This window comes from Thermobia domestica, chromosome 17, assembly GCF_964235325.1.
Source record: "Thermobia domestica chromosome 17, izTheDome1.hap1.1, whole genome shotgun sequence".
NCBI lineage: Eukaryota > Metazoa > Arthropoda > Insecta > Zygentoma > Lepismatidae > Thermobia > Thermobia domestica.
The window spans coordinates 93024555-93043962 of NC_137470.1; the positions used below are offsets into that span (position 1 = coordinate 93024555).

General features: G+C 39.1%; 1 protein-coding gene across 2 annotated transcripts in view; it reads right to left on the reverse strand.

Moving 5' to 3' along the window:
- The window catches only part of LOC145673890 (uncharacterized), a 115084-nt gene that overhangs the window by 33103 nt on the left and 62573 nt on the right, over nucleotides 1–19408 (reverse strand). For both annotated transcript variants that reach the window (XM_081743685.1, XM_081743684.1), the window contains exon 4: nucleotides 14650–15236. In XM_081743685.1, the coding sequence (XP_081599811.1) occupies nucleotides 14650–15236 (587 nt within the window). The remainder of the gene's footprint in view (nucleotides 1–14649; nucleotides 15237–19408) is intronic.

A 19408-nucleotide genomic window follows, 5' to 3' on the forward strand; every position in this document is an offset into this window, starting at 1 on the left:
TCGTATTTTGACTAATGCAAAGTGGCATCCATACAAAATTACTTTGACCCAACAATTAAATGATGATGATCCGGACCGGAGAATAGAGTTTTGTGATGAAATGATGCGCTTGTACGATGCTGATCCAACGTTCTTTGATCGCATTGTTTTCTCCGATGAGGCTACTTTTCATTTAGATGGGGAGGTGAATCGGCAGAATTGTCGTTATTGGGCTGATGAGAATCCTCATTGGATGCGTGAGAGACATACTCAGTATCCTCAAAAGTTAAACGTCTGGGCTGGTTTTTCCAGGCGTGGGATAGTCGGTCCATTCTTTATCAATGGAAATTTAACTGCAGACGTGTACCTGAACCTTTTACGAGACGAAATTGTGCCCGCATGTAATAATTTGTATGAAGGTAATTTAGAAACAGTTTGGTTCCAACATGATGGTGCCCAAGCTCATTATGCGCTTATTGTAAGACAATACCTGGACCAAGTATTTGAAAATCGGTGGATAGGAAGGCGTGGTGCTATTGAATGGCCTGCAAGATCCCCAGATCTCACACCGTTAGATTATTTTCTGTGGGGCCATCTCAAAAATAATGTGTATGCTACGAAACCGACTAATTTAGCGGAACTTCAAAATCGCATCGTGCGTCAAGTGGAACTCATCGAACCAACCAGCATAGGAAACGTTCTTGATGACTTTTACTTGCGATTAGGTCATTGCCAAACTGCACTTGGTCGTCAGTTTGAACAGTTGATAAAGTAAATCAGATTCTCTTCAGACTACATTGAACTCCTCAATGTAGTAACCTGTAAAATGAAAGACATCACCTATAACTAACGTCCTATAATGAGAGGCGAGAGAAGGAACTCAAAATCAGACACACCGATGGTGAGAGGCGAGGGGATTCACCTAAAACAAGCACCCCGATGGTGAGAGGCAAGGGGACTCACCTAAAATAAGCACCCCGATGGTGAGAGGCGAGGAGACTCGGTTAAATCAAGCACCCCCAAGCGAGCAGAAACTTACTACGTCCACGCCGTTGTTCCTGGGTAGCGCTGAAAGTAGTTTCTTTCAAAACAAAACAAAAACATTGCAATGTAGCAGGAATGAAGAAATTAGTTTCAATTAACCCTTACGTGTAAATTCTAATTCTTCAATAATACGTGAAGGTTTCCATTTGAGATTTGACAGTTGAACGCAGTATACTTTCAGGTGGTGGAGGTGGGAGTGAAATGTTTACTGGATGGGATTGTTCATCACATATTAAATATGATTTGTGGCATTTTCCAATCGCAGATGTCTTGCGAATTGTGTGATTTTGATTTTTCAAGTTAAAATCCAACGCTACTATCAAGCTTATAATCCGAAGTTCACTTAATTCCACAGATTAGAGTGCCAGGTCACGAATCGATAAAACGAACCAATCCATGCATATTTTGGAGGTAGCGTAGAATACAACTCGCCTTTTGCGAGCCTGTTCAAGGGTTCAATTCCCACTGGAAGCTCAACCCCATGAGCAAAACTTCGGCGGGCCAGCAAAACTCCGTTTTGGCCAGCTGCGTACTTTTCGGCGGGTCGAATCCGTCGGCCGTTTTCGCTCCGATTTTGTTCCGAACAAAACCCGCCTCTGAGACACCGCGGTTGAGTGATGGCTGCCGCCATATTGTCAGCGTTGAGCCGCCATTGCCGTGAGGCTCCCGCCTTGTAGCCGGCACAGCCGCTGATAGCCTGAAGATGTTCCACGCCATTTGTGTATCCAGCATCTTTTTTTTTTTTTTTTTTTTTTTTTTTTTTTTTTTTTTGTTAAAAAGTGGAATAAAGATTTCTTTATTAAAGCAAATATACATTTTACAAAGTTTAGACACAATCTTTTCCCTTCCGGGTACGAATCAACGACACTCCTGTACTTCTAACTTCAGTCTCATGTATCTACCGACAGAACTAAATCAGCAACTAAACACAATGCGCGGGAACACTATCCCTAGTTGCTGACGCGTCGAATTTTCTTTACTTGCGTATATTCACACTTTAAACTGCAGTAGTATTAATAAGGGCGAAAATTATATTTATTGTGATCGTCTGTCTTTCTGAACGCCATTTAGTAGGGTGTACTCGAGACGAGAAGAGACGAGACTTCAGAAAGTCTCGTCTTGTCTCGCAGATTCAAAAGTCGGTCCCGTCTCGCACGAAACGAGACAGTAGCGAGTCTCGTCTCGCGCAAGGCTTCTCAAATTGGTCTCGCAAGATCAGGCCTCATTTCTGTAGTTTCCCGCTTTAAAGACTACTACTACTATTAGTAATACTAGTACAACTACTACAACTACTACCAGTTGTAGTACTACTACAACTACTAATAGTACTATATTACAGTTACTATACTCCTACCATTGCTACTATACTATTACTACTACTGCCACTACTACTACTAGCAGATAATAATATAATATAATAATATAATTATAATAATATAATTATAATAATAATAAGAAGAAGAAGAGAAAGAAGAAAAGAAAGAATTCCATAATAATTTCACCCATCTAAAACTATGCGAGACCGCGAGCAGTCTCGTGAGACTACTCGTGCGACACTTACTGAGATCTCGTCTCGCACAAGTCAGGCGAAACGATGGCGAAAATCTTCATGATGCCGTCCCTTGGGGAACGACGTCGTGCCACTGCTGGGCCGAAGACAACTGTTGCCTCACAGCTGCAGTCCCTGAACAGCGGCGGGGCCGTCACGGTGTCCGCTGCCAAGACGACAAATAGGCAGCCGCCTTTGAACCAGCACAAACTCACTCTTTTCGCTGCTCCCACCCCATAACTGACGATGGTCCGACGAACTTCGTCTGCAATTGTTCATGGGGAACGTCTCGGATCCAAAACCTAATAGAGGTTCGGATCCCACTTTCAACTGTAGGTCCCGTCTCTCGCGTCCCGCTGCGGAAAAGGAACGATAAACACCCTAACAAACCCCATAGTCACACATTTTCTTTTGTTTTTTGATCACATGTATACTTATTTCACCATGTCCACAGCATTGACGCTAATTAAAGTTCATATAGGAAGTTCTCCTGATTTCGCCATTACAGCGCCACGTCACAAAGTGATAACGATGTTTCGACTAAATCTTATACAGGTTTGTGCGCAGAATCCGACTCTGCAATAAGAAATAAAAGCTTCCATTTCAAATGTTTCAGCTAACCCCACCTAGCGGTAAGGTGTGGGATCGTGTTAGGTACCATTGAATAACTTCGTTGATCTGACGAGTATTTCTCAAAATACTGCACCGTGTACAGACCGTCGGAGTTAATATCAAGCTCATGAACGAAGAGGGGAGCATCTAATTTCGCCGATTACAGCGCGATATCACACATCAACAAAAAGTTTTGATTATACCTTACATTATTTGCGATGTAGTCTCCGAATCTTCAATAAAACAAGGTAGTTTCCATTTGAAAAATCAATGCTCCCTTGCTATTTTCCAGGTGGAGGTAGAGTGTTGCGTTTGGTATCATCGGATAGCTTCTTAAAACATATTAAATACTTTTTTTTTATGATCAGAAGTGTATTTCTCCAGTTACTTCACCGTGGCCAGACTTTTGGTTCACCCGTTATTTCAAACATAAATTAGCTTGACAGTTACAGGCTATTTTTGATAATTTCACACCATTCGAACATTTGACGTTATAGGCAGGGGTGTAGCCAGCAGATTTGTGTAGGGGGGGGCGTCGTTTTTGAGGGGGGGCAGCTACAATGTAGAAAGCAAAAAAAAGTGTTGCTGCTACTGTTTTTGAGGCCTGAAAGAAAGGAAAATTTTGGTTTCCTTCTGGAAGACTAAAAACACTATTTTACCTTCTTCTTCTTCTTCTTCTTCTTCTTATTATTATTATTATTATCCATAAATTATATTCAAGATAGTTTTTATTATGCTTAATCAAGAACTACTGCCGGGACCAAACGCTATACTTTTGTGCATAACTATAAAGGTAACCAAGAAAGTTCTGTCCCTTTTCGTGGAGGTCTGTGTTCAATTGGACCTCACACCGTGAGTTGAATGCGAGTGGAGATAAGGCGAACGTGAGTTGTTGGTGTGGGTATATCCAACATACTACCTGGTTGTGATAATTCAGACACACCGTGAACTTGCGTAAAGACAGAGGGAATATGGGACATCCACAGAGCGTCACAAGAGCATGTATGCTGAACGAGTTCAAATGGAGGTCAAACGCCGCTGTAGCGGGACAGACGATATGCCAGGCCTTTGGTGAGGGTGTCGTGAAGACGCGGACATTGCAGCGATGGTTTAACAAGTTTAAGGACGATGACGAAACACCCGGAAACACCACGTGCCAGAAGACCAACACATGTACAAAGAGGAACTGGGAGTACAATTCAATGTGTGGAGAAACCATTCGGCAGCACACCCATTAACTTGTGAAGCACTACAAGTTGGGTCGATCGGTCTCTCATATTTTGACTCCGGGCCAGAAGGCAACGCGGCAGTCGCCTGTGTTTATTTCCTGTTTCGGAGCCATTTCTGGACAGGGCGTTGACATGTGATAAAAAGTGTGTCCTATACGAAGCTCCACGGCGCTGTCATCATTGGTTAGCATCCAATGAACCGATTTCAAAACAGCCGAAACCAGCATTGTACCAGAAGAAGGTCCTTCTGTGTGTTTGGTGCATCGTGCTTCGGGAACTGCTACCAACTGGTCAGAGTATCAATGCAACTGTGTAGTGTCAGCAGTTGAGCTGTGCTCAAGAAAAACTCAGAACTCTGGAGCCATCACTTCTGAATTGCAAATGGGTCCTCGTTTACGGGACAACGCTAAGTCCCACTTGGCTAGGATGACTCAGGACACCATTTTCCGCCTTGGATGGGAAACAATATTGCAACCACTATATTCCCCGTGTGTTGCACCGTCCGATTATGCTGATGGGGACTATTTTTGATCTTCCAGGTTAGGTGACATATCGATGTTCGAAGGTGGTGGGTGAAAAAGCAAGAAAACTTTTCTTGGTTACCTTTATATTTAAATTTAAGACCTTGTATACAGAACTTATTTACACAAGATTGATTTTCTTTAAAATTTCATTTAATTTCTTTATGGTTTCCTGACAAAAATATTTATTTATTATTCGTGACTAAAAAAACATAATTATTTTATTACACTGAGTAGAAATAAAAGAGAGCGAATGAAATCCAAATTAAATAAAAGCATTGTTTCTCACCAAATTTTCCATCCTCTATGTCTTTTAAAACACTTGTTAAAGCATATAAAATATACTGTACTTACAAACCAGTTTTGTACCTTTGTTTTATGGCTGTATTTGTAGTATCTTGTTAAAACGTTTGTCTTCAAACTGTCAAATATAAATCGCAGTAAATTGTGTAATCTGCTGTCACAAAAAAAGTATCCTATTTTTCGATCGGTATAAGGAAGAGATACTATACTATTTTTCGTTCGGCATGGAAAAACAATATTTCTCCATACTATTTTACCATAAATTATTAATTGTCAATAAACTTTGTTACTTTTAAATGAATGAAGCGAGATAATTTTACTATGATGTTTTAAAAGCTGGTCATTTGTGGGGGGCAGGAAACCATTTGGGGGATCCTGGGCCCCCCTTGGCTACACCCCTGATTATAGGGTCAATTCTACACTATCCTGATATTCTGGTCGCAGCAGTCATGTGTTATTTTGTGTAAGATGAGATATACTACCACGACAATGTTGGATCGTTCCGATAATTTATCTTTTTAACAGAGAATGGTACATTCGACCCTATTGAATGTCATATTTCAGCGATTGGAAAACAGTTATATCAATACATTTTCATTTCAGACACAGAAGTCAAAAAATACAACAGTGCAATAAGCAGATACTTCAATAGCTATACTTTTCTTTAATTTTCCTTTTAATTTTAATTGTTTTATTTTTTGTCCTCTACTCGCCGCTTTTGAATTTTCTGGTTTGCAACACTGATACTGCCCGAAGCCCGAATGAAGAAGGCGTGCCTTTCTCTGTGTCTTCTGTCTCTTTGTAGTGTGCTTCTATCCAGTGACGAGAAGGAACAGAGAAGTGAACCAGTGACACTGAACGAGAACAGAGATCGGAATACTACCAAGCTCATGAACGAAATAGGTGTATTTAGGGGCCATTTATTTTCCCCGATTACTGCGCCATATTATGCATCGACGGAAAAGTGTTGATGAAACCTTACATAGTTTGAGCCGTAGAATCCAAATCTGCAATCAAAAATTGGGGTTTCCATTTGAAATTTCAAAGTTGACCCCACCCCAGCCCCCAGGGGGTGGGTCTAGAGGGTCGAGTTTGGTTTCATCAGATAGATTTTTTAATATTACTAAACACGTGTTTTTTGGTTTTTCGCTCCGAAGTTCAGTTCTCGACTTATTCCACCGTGTCCAGACTTTTGATTCACTCTGTATAAATAAATTCTGTAAGCCTAGATGCGTGAAATTAGCAAGAATAGCATATCCAAAATTCGAAGTATTTTGAAAGAATAGCAATACGTATGGATCAAAACCATACCATTCTAAAACTGATTGATATTACTGATATTAAAAGACTACAAAGAAAAAAAGACGTAAGCAAACTTTCTTTCGTAGCGTGAGAACACATTAAGAATAGTTCATTCAATTTCCTGGACTACGGATTATCAACACCATAACTATGTATACCTACATATTAACACCAATAAGCACAGAAGCCTGCAGTGCGGACTTTATTATTTTGTTCTTATTTATTCATTTCTATTTATTTTTCTAATGTTTACATTTGACTTCTTTCGCGAAAGTTAAAGAGTAAATTGTCAAATGTAATACCAGAGTATTCTTTGAAATTGCTTACAATGACGTTACAGGCACGTTCTTTACGTGTTGCTTATATCTCTTAATACTTTTGCCTTTGCTTGGTACTGTAAAACGTCTACTCGTTTTCTTTATCAAAATTATCATAATAAGAGTATATATTATAATGAGGGAAAAGGACTGGTCCCTCTGAGATACTTCGCTGAAACTTGTCAAGTAGCACTGAGCCATGCCAGAACTCAAAAACTTTCTTAACAAGAATTTTAGGAACGATAAAAAAAGGATCACAAGATTGCGATCTTGGCCAACAATTTTAGGAATGATCCCAAAAATGCATCAGAAGACTGCAATTTTGGCCAACAATTAGTTTTTGACTCAAGGGCTAAAAAATTTTTTGAACGGCCCCTAAATCGCGTTTTCGTAATTTCTACGGAATAAGCACATCACACTGAATTGAGTAATAGTTTGAATTTGGCTAAACTATATGTAGTTCTCCAGATATACGGCCCACAAGAAAATTTTTGAACGGCTCGTAAATCGAGTTTTCGCATTTTCTACGGACTAAGCACATCATATTGAATTAAGTGATAGTTTGGATTTGGCTACACTATATGTAGTTCTCCCGATATAAAGCGTACAAGAAAATTTTTGATTGAAATATACTAGATTTTTTGATTCAAAAATTGCATCCGAGAGGTTGCAGCTACCTACTAATCCAGTCTGAAAACTTCTCATTTATTTCATTGTGTGCATTATAGTCTAGCACGTACCCACTTTCTTAAGAAGTTTCTTCTATAGCAGCGTTCCGCAACCTTTTTCAACTTGCGGCACACTACATGTGTAACTTGAATTCTCGAGGCACACCCATATATATATATATATATATATATATATATATATATATCAATTATTATTTGTAAATATAAAATACCGTGGTATTTTTATGTGATTACTGATCACCTTCTTACAGAGAAGAAAGCTCGATCACTGTTTTTCCCCCGTGGTAAATCATTATGCTTAGTTTTCATTCTAATTATATATATATATATATATATATATATCGGGTGTCAAAAAATTCCACCGACAAACTTTGGGAGGTAAATCCTCTCATACGAAGAAACAAAAAAGCTCAGTAAACATGGGTCCGGAAACGCGTTGTTTCGGAGATATAAGGCGCCGAAACCGTGGAAAATGAATATTCAAATGCGTATATTTCAGAAACTATTCAACGTAGAGGGTGCGGTTTAAAAACTCACCAACGAAGTCATACCTGCTCTTGTTAAACATGCATGTTTCATAATCTTGCAATGCCTGCGGAAGGGATTCCCCAAAGGAGCATAGGGATTCCCGGATAATCTGCCGAGTGAAGATGGCTCGAAAGGGGTATGAATGGACGACTTCCTCACCCGTTAACAGTACTTCCTGGTAACTCAAACGGATACAAAATAATGGACACTTGTATACCTGTTGTGTGTGGTTGCATAACCGCCACATACGGATGATGCCCAATAATGAATTTCGGAATATGAAGTACTGTGAATATGCAGTCGAAGGTTCGTAGTGAGGCACGTGCGGTGTTGCTACAGCATAACACACGAAGCAGAGTGATTGAGAGCTGTTGAAACTAGATGCAAACCCGCTATCAAAATGTACCTAAATTATCCTGGACAAATGTATGTTAAATATGCAGCATTGTGGAGTATAGTATTAACATACGTAAGAAGCAGCTGACAAATGACCTCCTGGGAATAGCGATAATGTGATTCGCATATTAGTAGCATAGTTGGTGCCGTGCAATGCTGTAAAGCATAACCTCCAGTCACACAAATAAAATATACAAAGCACAAAGACAGAAGAAGACGAGTCAATGCAGGAAATGGTGTTTGTAATTCACTTGTACCTTACAACGTCACGAAATGTACTAAATATGTGAACCATTGACTTCAATGCACAAGAGATAGCGTCGAAGCACTTCGTCTCGCACACGAGGAAAAACGTCGTGGTTAACACGAATTCTTGCGGAAGCATCGACAATGCGGCCCACAAGGTCCAATTCATTCTCCACTGGTGTCTGGTAGACCAACTCCTTCATGTGTCCCCATAGGTAAAAGTCCATAGGTGTCATATCCGGTGATCTAGGAGGCCATGCTACAGGACCAGCATGCCCGATCCATCGATTCCCAAACATATCAGAAAGTACATTTTGAACACGCCGCGGCCGATGGGGTGGACCTCCGTCATGCTGGAACCACATTTGTTGCCGGACTGCAAGGGGGACATTTTCTAGCAGTTCCGGGAGTACCTCTGAAAGAAACACACTGTAAGTATGCATGTTCAGTCGTGGAGGTAATACATAAGATCCTACTAAGATATTATTCACTATACCGGCCCACACATTAACTGTGAATCGTTCTTGATGACCTCGGCGAAACATTGCATGCGGATTGTTTGCTGCCCACATATGCTTATTATGAGCATTGTAACATCCGTCACGAGTAAAACTACTCTCATCTGTGAACAAAACATGCCGCGCGAACTGCGGATTCTCCAAACACTGCCGCAGGTACCATCGGGCAAATCGCACACGTGTGGGATATGGATAGAAATGTTCTTTATTTAGGACGTTCCACATTTGCTGGTGCTGAACATGCAACACATGTCCAACGGCCCGCGTGCTTTTTCAGGGATTTTGTTCAAATTGGTCCAACACATTCTCTTCGAATGCTGGTGTTCTCACTGTTCGTGGACTTCCTGCATCAGGCCGCTGTATATGTAAGGAACCTGATTCTCGCAGCTGCCGATCAATTGACGTAAGTGTAGTGTGATGGGGGCAAAACGTTCTCTTTACAGTCTTTGTGCCTCCCTTGCATTTCCCAAAGCTGAACCATATGCCAGATGCATATCACTTAATTCTGCCCAAGTAAACTCAATTTCCCACTACGGTGTTTTATAAAGCACAGACAGTAAGCACTGCACACAAGCACAGTAGCTTCCAGAAAACACGTCAGTCTTCGGTAGACTAGCTTCTTTAGGTGCTCGTCTGTCATATGGCTTAGAGTCGAATCCCACTAACAGCATGCCTCTGTTAATCAATGTTTATTTTATCTCTTCTATCGTATTTTTTTCTTATAAACAGTTTTGGACGTAAGACAAACGCTATGTACTGTCATTTCAAGGACAATGTATTTTTGTTGAATATTCTGGACTCAGTTAAAATTATCGTGTGAAACTGAAATACCTCTTACATGTTTTAATATTTAAAGAAGGCCAGAAACCAATTTCCTTACATACAGTAAAATGATAATCAATGTTGTTTTTGTTTTTCAAGGTCGACAATACCCTACAGAGTTCGACTGCGTGTGCATTTAAGTGCAGCCTAAATCTGTTTACATTATGAGAGTTAATGACATCCGACGACTAAAGTTCAGACACAAACGCAGGCGATCTTGCGGCCAGAGCGTTTATAGAGGTACCATCTTGGCATTCGACTTGTGAAACTGAAGAAAGCCACTCAGAATGGTTGAACAAAGAGTGGCGAATCTAGGGTGGGGTTGGGGGGCCTTGGTCCCCCAATTTTGCTGCGTTACTAGAAAAACACTAATGTCATAAATACCAAAACGCAGTCCAAATTACGTATTTTACATAGCAAAATACTGACACCCCCTCCCCCGCCAGTTTTTACTTTCAAGATCGGCTACTGAACACAATGATCGTACCCGGTTCTCTCTACACTTAATCTACTGTGGTTGCTAAATTGGAATAGGCGTATAGATCTGAGGCTCCAGCAGTTGCATTGTAAGCATAAATAAACATGAGAAGAGTATGACGTTATGATTTATTATTTTGTAATAACGTCCCCACCTTATAGACCTAACAAAATGGACACGAAGGCAATCTTGATGTAACTTTAAATGGAGGAATAAAGACAAGATATAAAATATGAAGGTGGTTTATTGTTCTGCTTACATATTTTGGAATCCGTTAACACGAGCGGCTTGGGTACCCGAAGAGAAAACGAAACCGTAGCAGGACTTACGTTTAATTTAACGAGCTAAACCAATTCATTTAGATATCACATTCGCGCACTACAGTATCATTCAATTGTACGTTTATAACAATTGTTTATTGTTTGATTGTTTATTTGTTAAGATGTTCAACGTCCCTTTTCAGCAGCGGCGCTATATGGAGACGGGACCCAAAGTTTCAAATGCGATCCGATCCATCTCTTAGTTTTTGAGTCCAAAGCTTGGACTCTTAGTGGGGATTGACCCCGCGACACGGCGCGCCAACGTGCAACCTTGCTTTCTGTTGCTTCCTTGCTTATCCACGTAACGATGTAACAACTGAAAGGAACAAGTACCATTGAAATCAGGTGGATGGTTGCAGACTTATTAAGATAATGCATATGATTTCAAATCACAAATCTCTTATACATTTAATCAGATCATTCATGTAATGTACTTAACATTGGGTCTCGTTCATTAGTGACATTCACTCAGTTCACTAGACATAACGATATTTGTAGCCATTGCTAAACATTACGCATATCTGGAAATGTGCTGACTGTATTCGCAATCGTGCTATTTGGGGGTTTCCTTTGCATAAAGTGTTTTCACAATTTCAAGCACTCTGCTTCCTGTTATGCTGTAGCAACACCGCACGTGCCTCACTACGAATCTTCGACTGCATATTCACAGTACTTCATATTCCGAAATTCATTATTGGGCATCATCCGTATGTGGTGGTTATGCAACCACACACAACAGGTATACAGGTGTCCATTATTTTGTATCCGTTTGAGTTACCAGGAAGTACTGTTAACGGGTGAGGAAGTCGTCCATTCATACCCCTTTCGAGCCATCTTCACTCGGCAGATTATCCGGGAATCCCTATGCTCCTTTGGGGAATCCCTTCCGCAGGCATTGCAAGATTATGAAACATGCATGTTTAACAAGAGCAGGTATGACTTCGTTGGTGAGTTTTTAAACCGCACCCTCTACGTTGAATAGTTTCTGAAATATACGCATTTGAATATTCATTTCCCATGGTTTCGGCGCCTTATATCTCCGAAACAACGCGTTTCCGGACCCATGTTTACTGAGCTTTTTTGTTTCTTCGTATGAGAGGATTTACCTCCCAAAGTTTGTCAGTGGAATTTTTTGACACCCTGTATATATATATATATATATATATATATATATATATATATATATATATATATATATCGTCGGCGGCAATTCAAAACCTGCTATGTGCATTTTGCAGGAGAAGCGAAAAACAGTATCCTGGTTAGCTTTTTGGCTTTATAAAAGTGATGTTATAAGTAATATTTGATGCTGCACGTAACTTGATACCTTTTCAAGTAACTTGAGAAGGTACCAGTTACGTGCAGCATCAAATATTACTTATAACATCACTTTTATAAAGCCAAAAAGCTAACCAGGATACTGTTTTTCGCTTCTCCTGCAAAATGCACATAGCAGGTTTTGAATTGCCGCCGACGATATATATATATATATATATATATATATATATATATATATATATATATATATATATATATATATATATAAACAATTGCAATGAAATATAGGACTCGGGTTTTTAAAAATCTCTTTTCTCTTTCGAAAACTGTATCTAACCTTTAACTAAAAGGGAAGATCACTAAATAGCGAATAAATAAACAAATCTCCTATACTTTTAAAACACAAATGTAGGTAATTTGTATGCATGTTTGCTTTGTTGAATTTATTGAATGATATGTTAAAATTTCAACTTATGAAATAGTCTGCAACAATAAAGAAGCAATAATGGTCATGACAATGATAATTACGTTTTTCAACATTAAAAATAAGTAACACAGTAAGAAACTTAAAGTTGTAGATTTATGGTAGAGGTTCATAATAATGTGAAATACAAATATATATTTCCCCTATGTCTTGTTATTTGGTTCCTATCGAATTAATAATTTGTTTCGATTTCCTCGCGGCACACCAGAGGCCCATTCGTGGCACACCGGTTGGGAAACGCTGTTCTATAGGTATTTGATACTCTTTTATTATCCACCTAAGGCTGATGAAATAAATTTAAGTATTTGGTGTATAAAACACCTAAGCCACTTATACGGTGTGTTTTATATGTATGATGTGATTCAATTTTATTTTTCTCTTTTATATATATATTTGTCTGAAGAAACTAAAGCTACTCTATTATTTTTTTAAGTGAAACTATACAGATTTTCGTTTTGTGTTTCAAATCACACTCTCTTCGAGATGAATCAGTACTAGGACGACCATACGTTCCGTTTTGACCGGGAGGGTCTCGTTTCAAGGGCGTGTTCCGGCCGTCCCGTCAGTAGATGGAAAAAAGTAGTATTTGTCCCGTTTTATGCAAGTGAAAGAAGTAAATAACAAACCTAGTATCTTTACTGCTTATAAATGTATTAATAATTAATAATAATAAAGAGGCAAGAATTGAACTGAAATTTCAAACATTAAACATGATCTATAGTTCGCAGTACTGATTGAAAGGCATCAGAGGTTTTAGCAATTGCTTGTTTGTTGAACAAACTTCAATCTTTCTTTCCTTTTTCATAAGTATCGAATTACTTGACTAAAGCTATTCTCAAGAAGATAGGTTCTTCTGAGAAATACTTTTGGCATTCTTCAGTTCCAGAGTCAACTTCTCACCCAATGTAATATGAAGGATTCGAGTTATGCAAAGGAAAATGAAATGAAATGAAATCTTTAAGTTTTACGTCCCACGGTTATGCCGGTTAGGCTAAAGGAGACGGTGATAATGAGAAATGAGGGAAATGGTGGAATGAACAAAGTGGGAGGAAACGGGAGAACCCCGAGAAAACCCACGAGCACGGTGTTTGTCCACCACAAAGTCCACACGGCGCCTAATGCAAAGGAACAAATGCAGGCAGCATCATGTTATACTACATTGTAAGTTAAATGCTTTTCATATTTTATAGCTTATATATATAAATGTTATATTACAATATAAATGTATTAGGGATTGTTAAAGTAAATAGGAACTAATTTACACACTGACCAGTTTCTCATTTCTCATCATTTTTAAAAAGCCGGAACCTTTCCCGTTTTCAGCTGAGAATTTTATAGTCACTCTACTCAGTACTGACAAGAGGCAAACACATACCAACCAAGTCAACCATTATTATTATTATTATTATTATTATTATTATTATTATTATTATTATTATTATTAAATAACAAAATAAAATCGAAACGCCTATTTCTTATCTGAGCGTCCCTGTTAGCTACAACAAAATCGTTTTCAAAATTGGTTATAAATGCTCTTTTAAAATCACCATGAGTGCTTAAGTTACTGTGTATGGCCTTAAACCATACAGAACACGGTGGTAATAAAATATGAGGTAAGATAGCAAAACTATCACATAATATCCTGAGAACCCAACAAGCAACAATTTTCATATACTTAAAGACATAAATACTAGTATGAGGTAATTTTCATTTTAATGTATGTGACACTTATCTATTCAAATATTATTCAATCAAATTTCCTCTCTTATTCGTGTCGAAATCTGGAGAATTGATGGTTGAGTATGATTTTTTTTTTCTCATGCGAGACTATTCGTGTCGCTGACACACGGTTCGCGACCTCTCGTTTAGTACTAAAATATAAACATAGGTAAACAATAGCATCGAGTTTGACTGAATGCAATTCGTAGCCTTCAGTTTAAGAATAACTGGAACATAAGGATCAACTCAAAAAGTAAAGTATGTTCTGTTCTATTAGAATGTATGGAGAAATTGAAGCGTAAGAAAATACTTTACCTGAATGGAACAACAAGACGGGGTTCTGTAGCTGCGTTTTCTTCCTTCTAATCCATATAGATGTCTGATACTATACTCGTATCTTTTTGAATTCTTCTGCCATGTGTGGCTACAGCTGGTACATCCGTTTTCTGGCAGACTGTATTCGTCTTTCCAGAAAGAAATAGCTTCTTCTAACGGCATTCCAATGTCCTTCAGGAAAAGACTCAAATGAAATCGAGAGTTATGACTCAATCGATGTCTTAGTCGAAGAGTTTTCAACAGGTGAGACATACACAATGGAAAAAAAGATATGTTTTCGTCAACAGTACTGTTTTTTAGTTCTGCACTGTACTTCATTACACCACTGCGACCAACAGATTTACGAACTTTTAACTTCAACTTGGAAGCCAGCTCTCTAATTCGTGGGTCATACAGAGCTTCTATGTAACATGATTTCAGAAGGTCACTTCGCATCTCTAGTCTTAAATGAAGATTAAACAGTTGTTCAAGCAGACTCTTCCATTTACCACAAGGAATAACTGCGAGGCCATTTGTTAATTCAATCTCCCGCCTTGATACAAGAGGCGAACAAACAAAGAATGGAACTGAAAGAAAAAAGAAAAATCTAGTTACATTGTAGAAATTTATACTGCAATATTCTGGTACTCAACCTACCTGTATTTGTTACAATACAATGAAAGCAGGTTAACATTCAAAGTATAGTCCCTAGTGTTGGACTGTCTGTGAACACTTCCTTTCAGTTCCTCGATTCCATCTCGATACTACATCTTGTCGTTAGAGGCAAAGAAGTCCGTCATTGCTATTTTCACCTCCTGCCGATTGATGAAGCATCGTGAGTTCAGGAAGTGCACTATGGACCGAAGCAGGTACGAGGGTGATTCAGAAAGTAATGCCCCCAAGCTGATATCTTTATTTGTGTTTGACAGATAGCAAAGATACAGGTATCAGTGGGAAGTTTGCAACGTCAGCTACAAATGGTGGCATCATTTTTCAACATAGTCCCCACACACTTGCGCCAACGTGAAACAAGGTTTCTCATGCCTTCGCGTCGGCGAAGAATTGTGGTGGCTGCTGGCAACAGCATTGCCGAACTGCAGCTTCCACCTCCGCGTCACAACTGTAGCGTTGACCCTTAAGTTTCCATCCTTAATCTGGCTCGCAGTTGCTTTAGGGTGTTAGGTTAGACATCTGAATGCCCACGGTCAGAAATTCAATGACAATCCGCTCTTTCAACTGGATGCCATGGACTGTTCCATTACTCTGGAACGAGAAGAGATAGGAAGGTGAAACAAGTGACATTCTATAGATTAAACATCAGTGCATTAATGATAAACAGTTCAGAATGTTTGCAGTACTATTACTCAAGTAGTTGCCTTAGAGGCAGCCGAGTGTGATTTTGTTATCCAGTTAAAGCAGGGCGAGCTTTCCGTTCATCAATGCTGGATAGTTTTGGCGCAGTTCAGCAATCATCAACTCCAACTCTTGGAAATAATGGTCAACATTGATGGTACGACCACTGGGAAAGAACTCAAAGTGAATTACCTCATCATAGTTTCACCACACATACAACATCACTTTATGCTCAAAAAAAGCCCCGCTTGACGACCGTTTCTGTAAATTGGCCCTTGCTCAACCACTGGGTTTGCACCTTCGGCACTTTTCGTCGCATAGCACAGTCGTTTCAGGAAACGTACATCATGGAGATTTTGCAGCAGTTGATGCCACACATACATTCTTATCTGGATTTGAGCTGGGGCAGCTCCCAATGAGCTTCCAGAGTTCGTGCTGGTGTCGCACTACAGCAAACAACAACATGCCGAATTGATTTGACAACCATTGTGTGCTGGTGGATAGATTTTCCTCTGAATGTGTGTGCTGGTGGAATCCGGAGGATGATGTGTCATATGACCTCCGAATCTGTTACCTGGGGCGCTTGGATTTTGGTGGATCTTCCACATTTTTACAACCTGCATGAAATTTGTGGAATCAACAAGTTGTTGTGGTTTATTGCATCTTCCCCATTCGCAAGACAAATGTTTTGGATTACCGATGCAGCGTTGTATTCGAGTTCGAACAGTTTAAATCTGAAGTGTAGTTAACCACTCATCGTCACTTACACTAACAACTGAAGATACTGACGGAATGGCGGCCTGTGTGTTAAATAGTTTGCTTGCCACACCACATCTTGGGTCAGTTTGATCTTATACTTACAGCCAATCGCAGTGTATATATGTGCTTACTATCTGTGGATACATGCAAGATTTATGACTCACCTTGTATTTATACCTTGATAACGCAGCAATTGTTTATCCGACACTTTCCACGCCTTGTAATAAATCACTAATGATATTAAAAGTTTCCTTTTTTATGATTAATGTAAAAATGTTTCATACATTATTCTTAGTTTTAATACGCGGACTGCACAGGTACGAATTAAATACTGTGTGCATTCATATATTGAAAGTCTGTTGTGGGTACTATGACTCAGATACATATCCAATAGGTTAAGATCCCACTTTAATAGTAGGTCCCATTAACCTCGGTCTTCATGACCTCGGTGTTATACAGGGTAAGCACAAAGTCGCTTTCCCCGAAACAAGTAATATATATATATACGTTACTGGGGAAAGCGATTTTGTTCCCGTCCTGTACACGTTCATATTAGTAATTGTACTAGTACGATGAAAAATATACAACGAAGTTTTACATATATGAAGTACTTTTGAGTTTTCTTTATTAAGTGGGGCTATGACGGCTCAGTAGTAGAGCGCTAACCTCTGATGCGTGGGGCCCCTGGTTCGATCCCCGGCCAAGTAAATTTGGGATGGAGAACACCGTGTCTGTGGGTTTTCTCGGGTAGGGATGCATTCGAGTCGAGTCGAGTCGAGATTTAAGCCTGTCTCGACTCGACTCGAGAAAATGTTGTCTCGACTCGTGTCTCGACTCGAAAATATGTTTCTGTCTCGACTCGTGTCTCGACTCGACAGTCTCTGTCTCGACTCGACTCGAATTCGAGTCGAGACGTCTCGAAATTCGAGTCGAGACAAAATGTACGAGTTAAAATATACGCACACATCAGCCAGACCATCATGACTACCTACCTAATTGTCAGTATGTCGACTTTTGGCATGGATAAAAACGGCGACACGTCTTGGCATACACGCAATGATCCTTGACAGGTCGTTGGAGAGAGCTGGCACCACATGTGCTCACTCAGCTCACCTAATTCCCGTAAATTCCGGGAAGGGGGGCGATGTGTTCTGACGTGACGTTCAATCACATCCCACAAGGGACATCACTCAAATGTCCGGCTCCAGTTTCAATGAAACTTTTTTTGCTGATAGAAGGCATGTATGCATCATTACTTGTGATGACAAATTTTTGCCATGGTGCATGTTTTCTATTTTTTTTTAAATAACTTTTAAGAGTTGTGATGTGGTTATTAGAGATTACTACAGAAGTCCCTTACTACCCTTTGTAAACGGAGCGTTAATGAAGAAAAGTGAAGAAAAAACATGTGGATACATGTAAGTCCTGGGGGGAAGTCGTATGGTAGATATGAACTTGATGGCAGCCATCTTGAAATCCGCCATTTTGAATTAAGTCAAGTTTTCAAAATGGGAATAGGGTAATATGATACATAATTTCGGGCTAGAATTTAATTAGAAAAATAATGGTGAGGTTAGTTTTAAGATACACCCATTTGGGGGAAAGTTACAAGCATATTAATGGTTTTTACTTACTGTGTGCGTAAGTCCCTTCTTACTTTTGTCTCAAGACCTGTAAATCGATCGCAACGGCAGAGCCCGGTTTCGCACTAGTGTTTAGAAATCTTTAAACTCACTTGAGACAATATTTGAGGATTATTGTATTGTATTTTGCCTTTAATTAAATTTGAACCCACTGCATGATCTTGTGTAAAGTATCACTAAAAGAGAATTTCTGTTTTTATGGAGAACGTAAGCATAGCAATTATAAAAGGTGAGTAAGGTGCGTATGTATTTATAAGAAAGTTTATTTTACGAGTCTTTTGTGGTTCCGCCAACCTATTCTTTAGTTGTTTTTTTTTTTCAAAATACTCATAACTCATAAATAAAAGAGCTATTATAAAATCTCTTACCATTATTCTTTAATACTTATAAAATTTTATTTATTGTAAAAGCACTGGCGAGATATTTCTTATCGCCCACTAAAATTATGGTGGAGTTCCTTCGTGGCTAACGGTTAGCATACTTGCCTTTGGCGTGGGAAACCTGGGCTTGATTCCCGGTGGGAGTTCATGTGGTTCGGATTCCACGTTAATCAGTAGGTCCATGTCTCACATAGCCTCGCTGCTGAACGGGACATTAAACTCAGAATCAATTCAACTCAAAATTATGGTTTGACTTTATTATGATGTCATTAGTATAAACGCCCAACTGCCCAGTAATTATAAACATTGACTACATTATAAAATTGTAATTTGTGACGACTAAAATGTCAGAAATTAAAGATTATTCTTTGGGTTTTGGAACATTTTGAAAAACGTGAAAAACTGGTACTGCACCGATACAACAAACCTTTTGGATTTGTCATTGTGTAAAGTGATACAAACTAAAGAAGAATTACAACTTTATGAAGTTGTATTAGGACTTATTATTTAGAAATAAACACCAAATAAGTGTAATAGTTCATATCCGTATCAAATACCAAGTTTATGATGAATCAACTACACAAAGTAGGATCCAAAAACGCTCATTGCAATTTGTTCCATCCT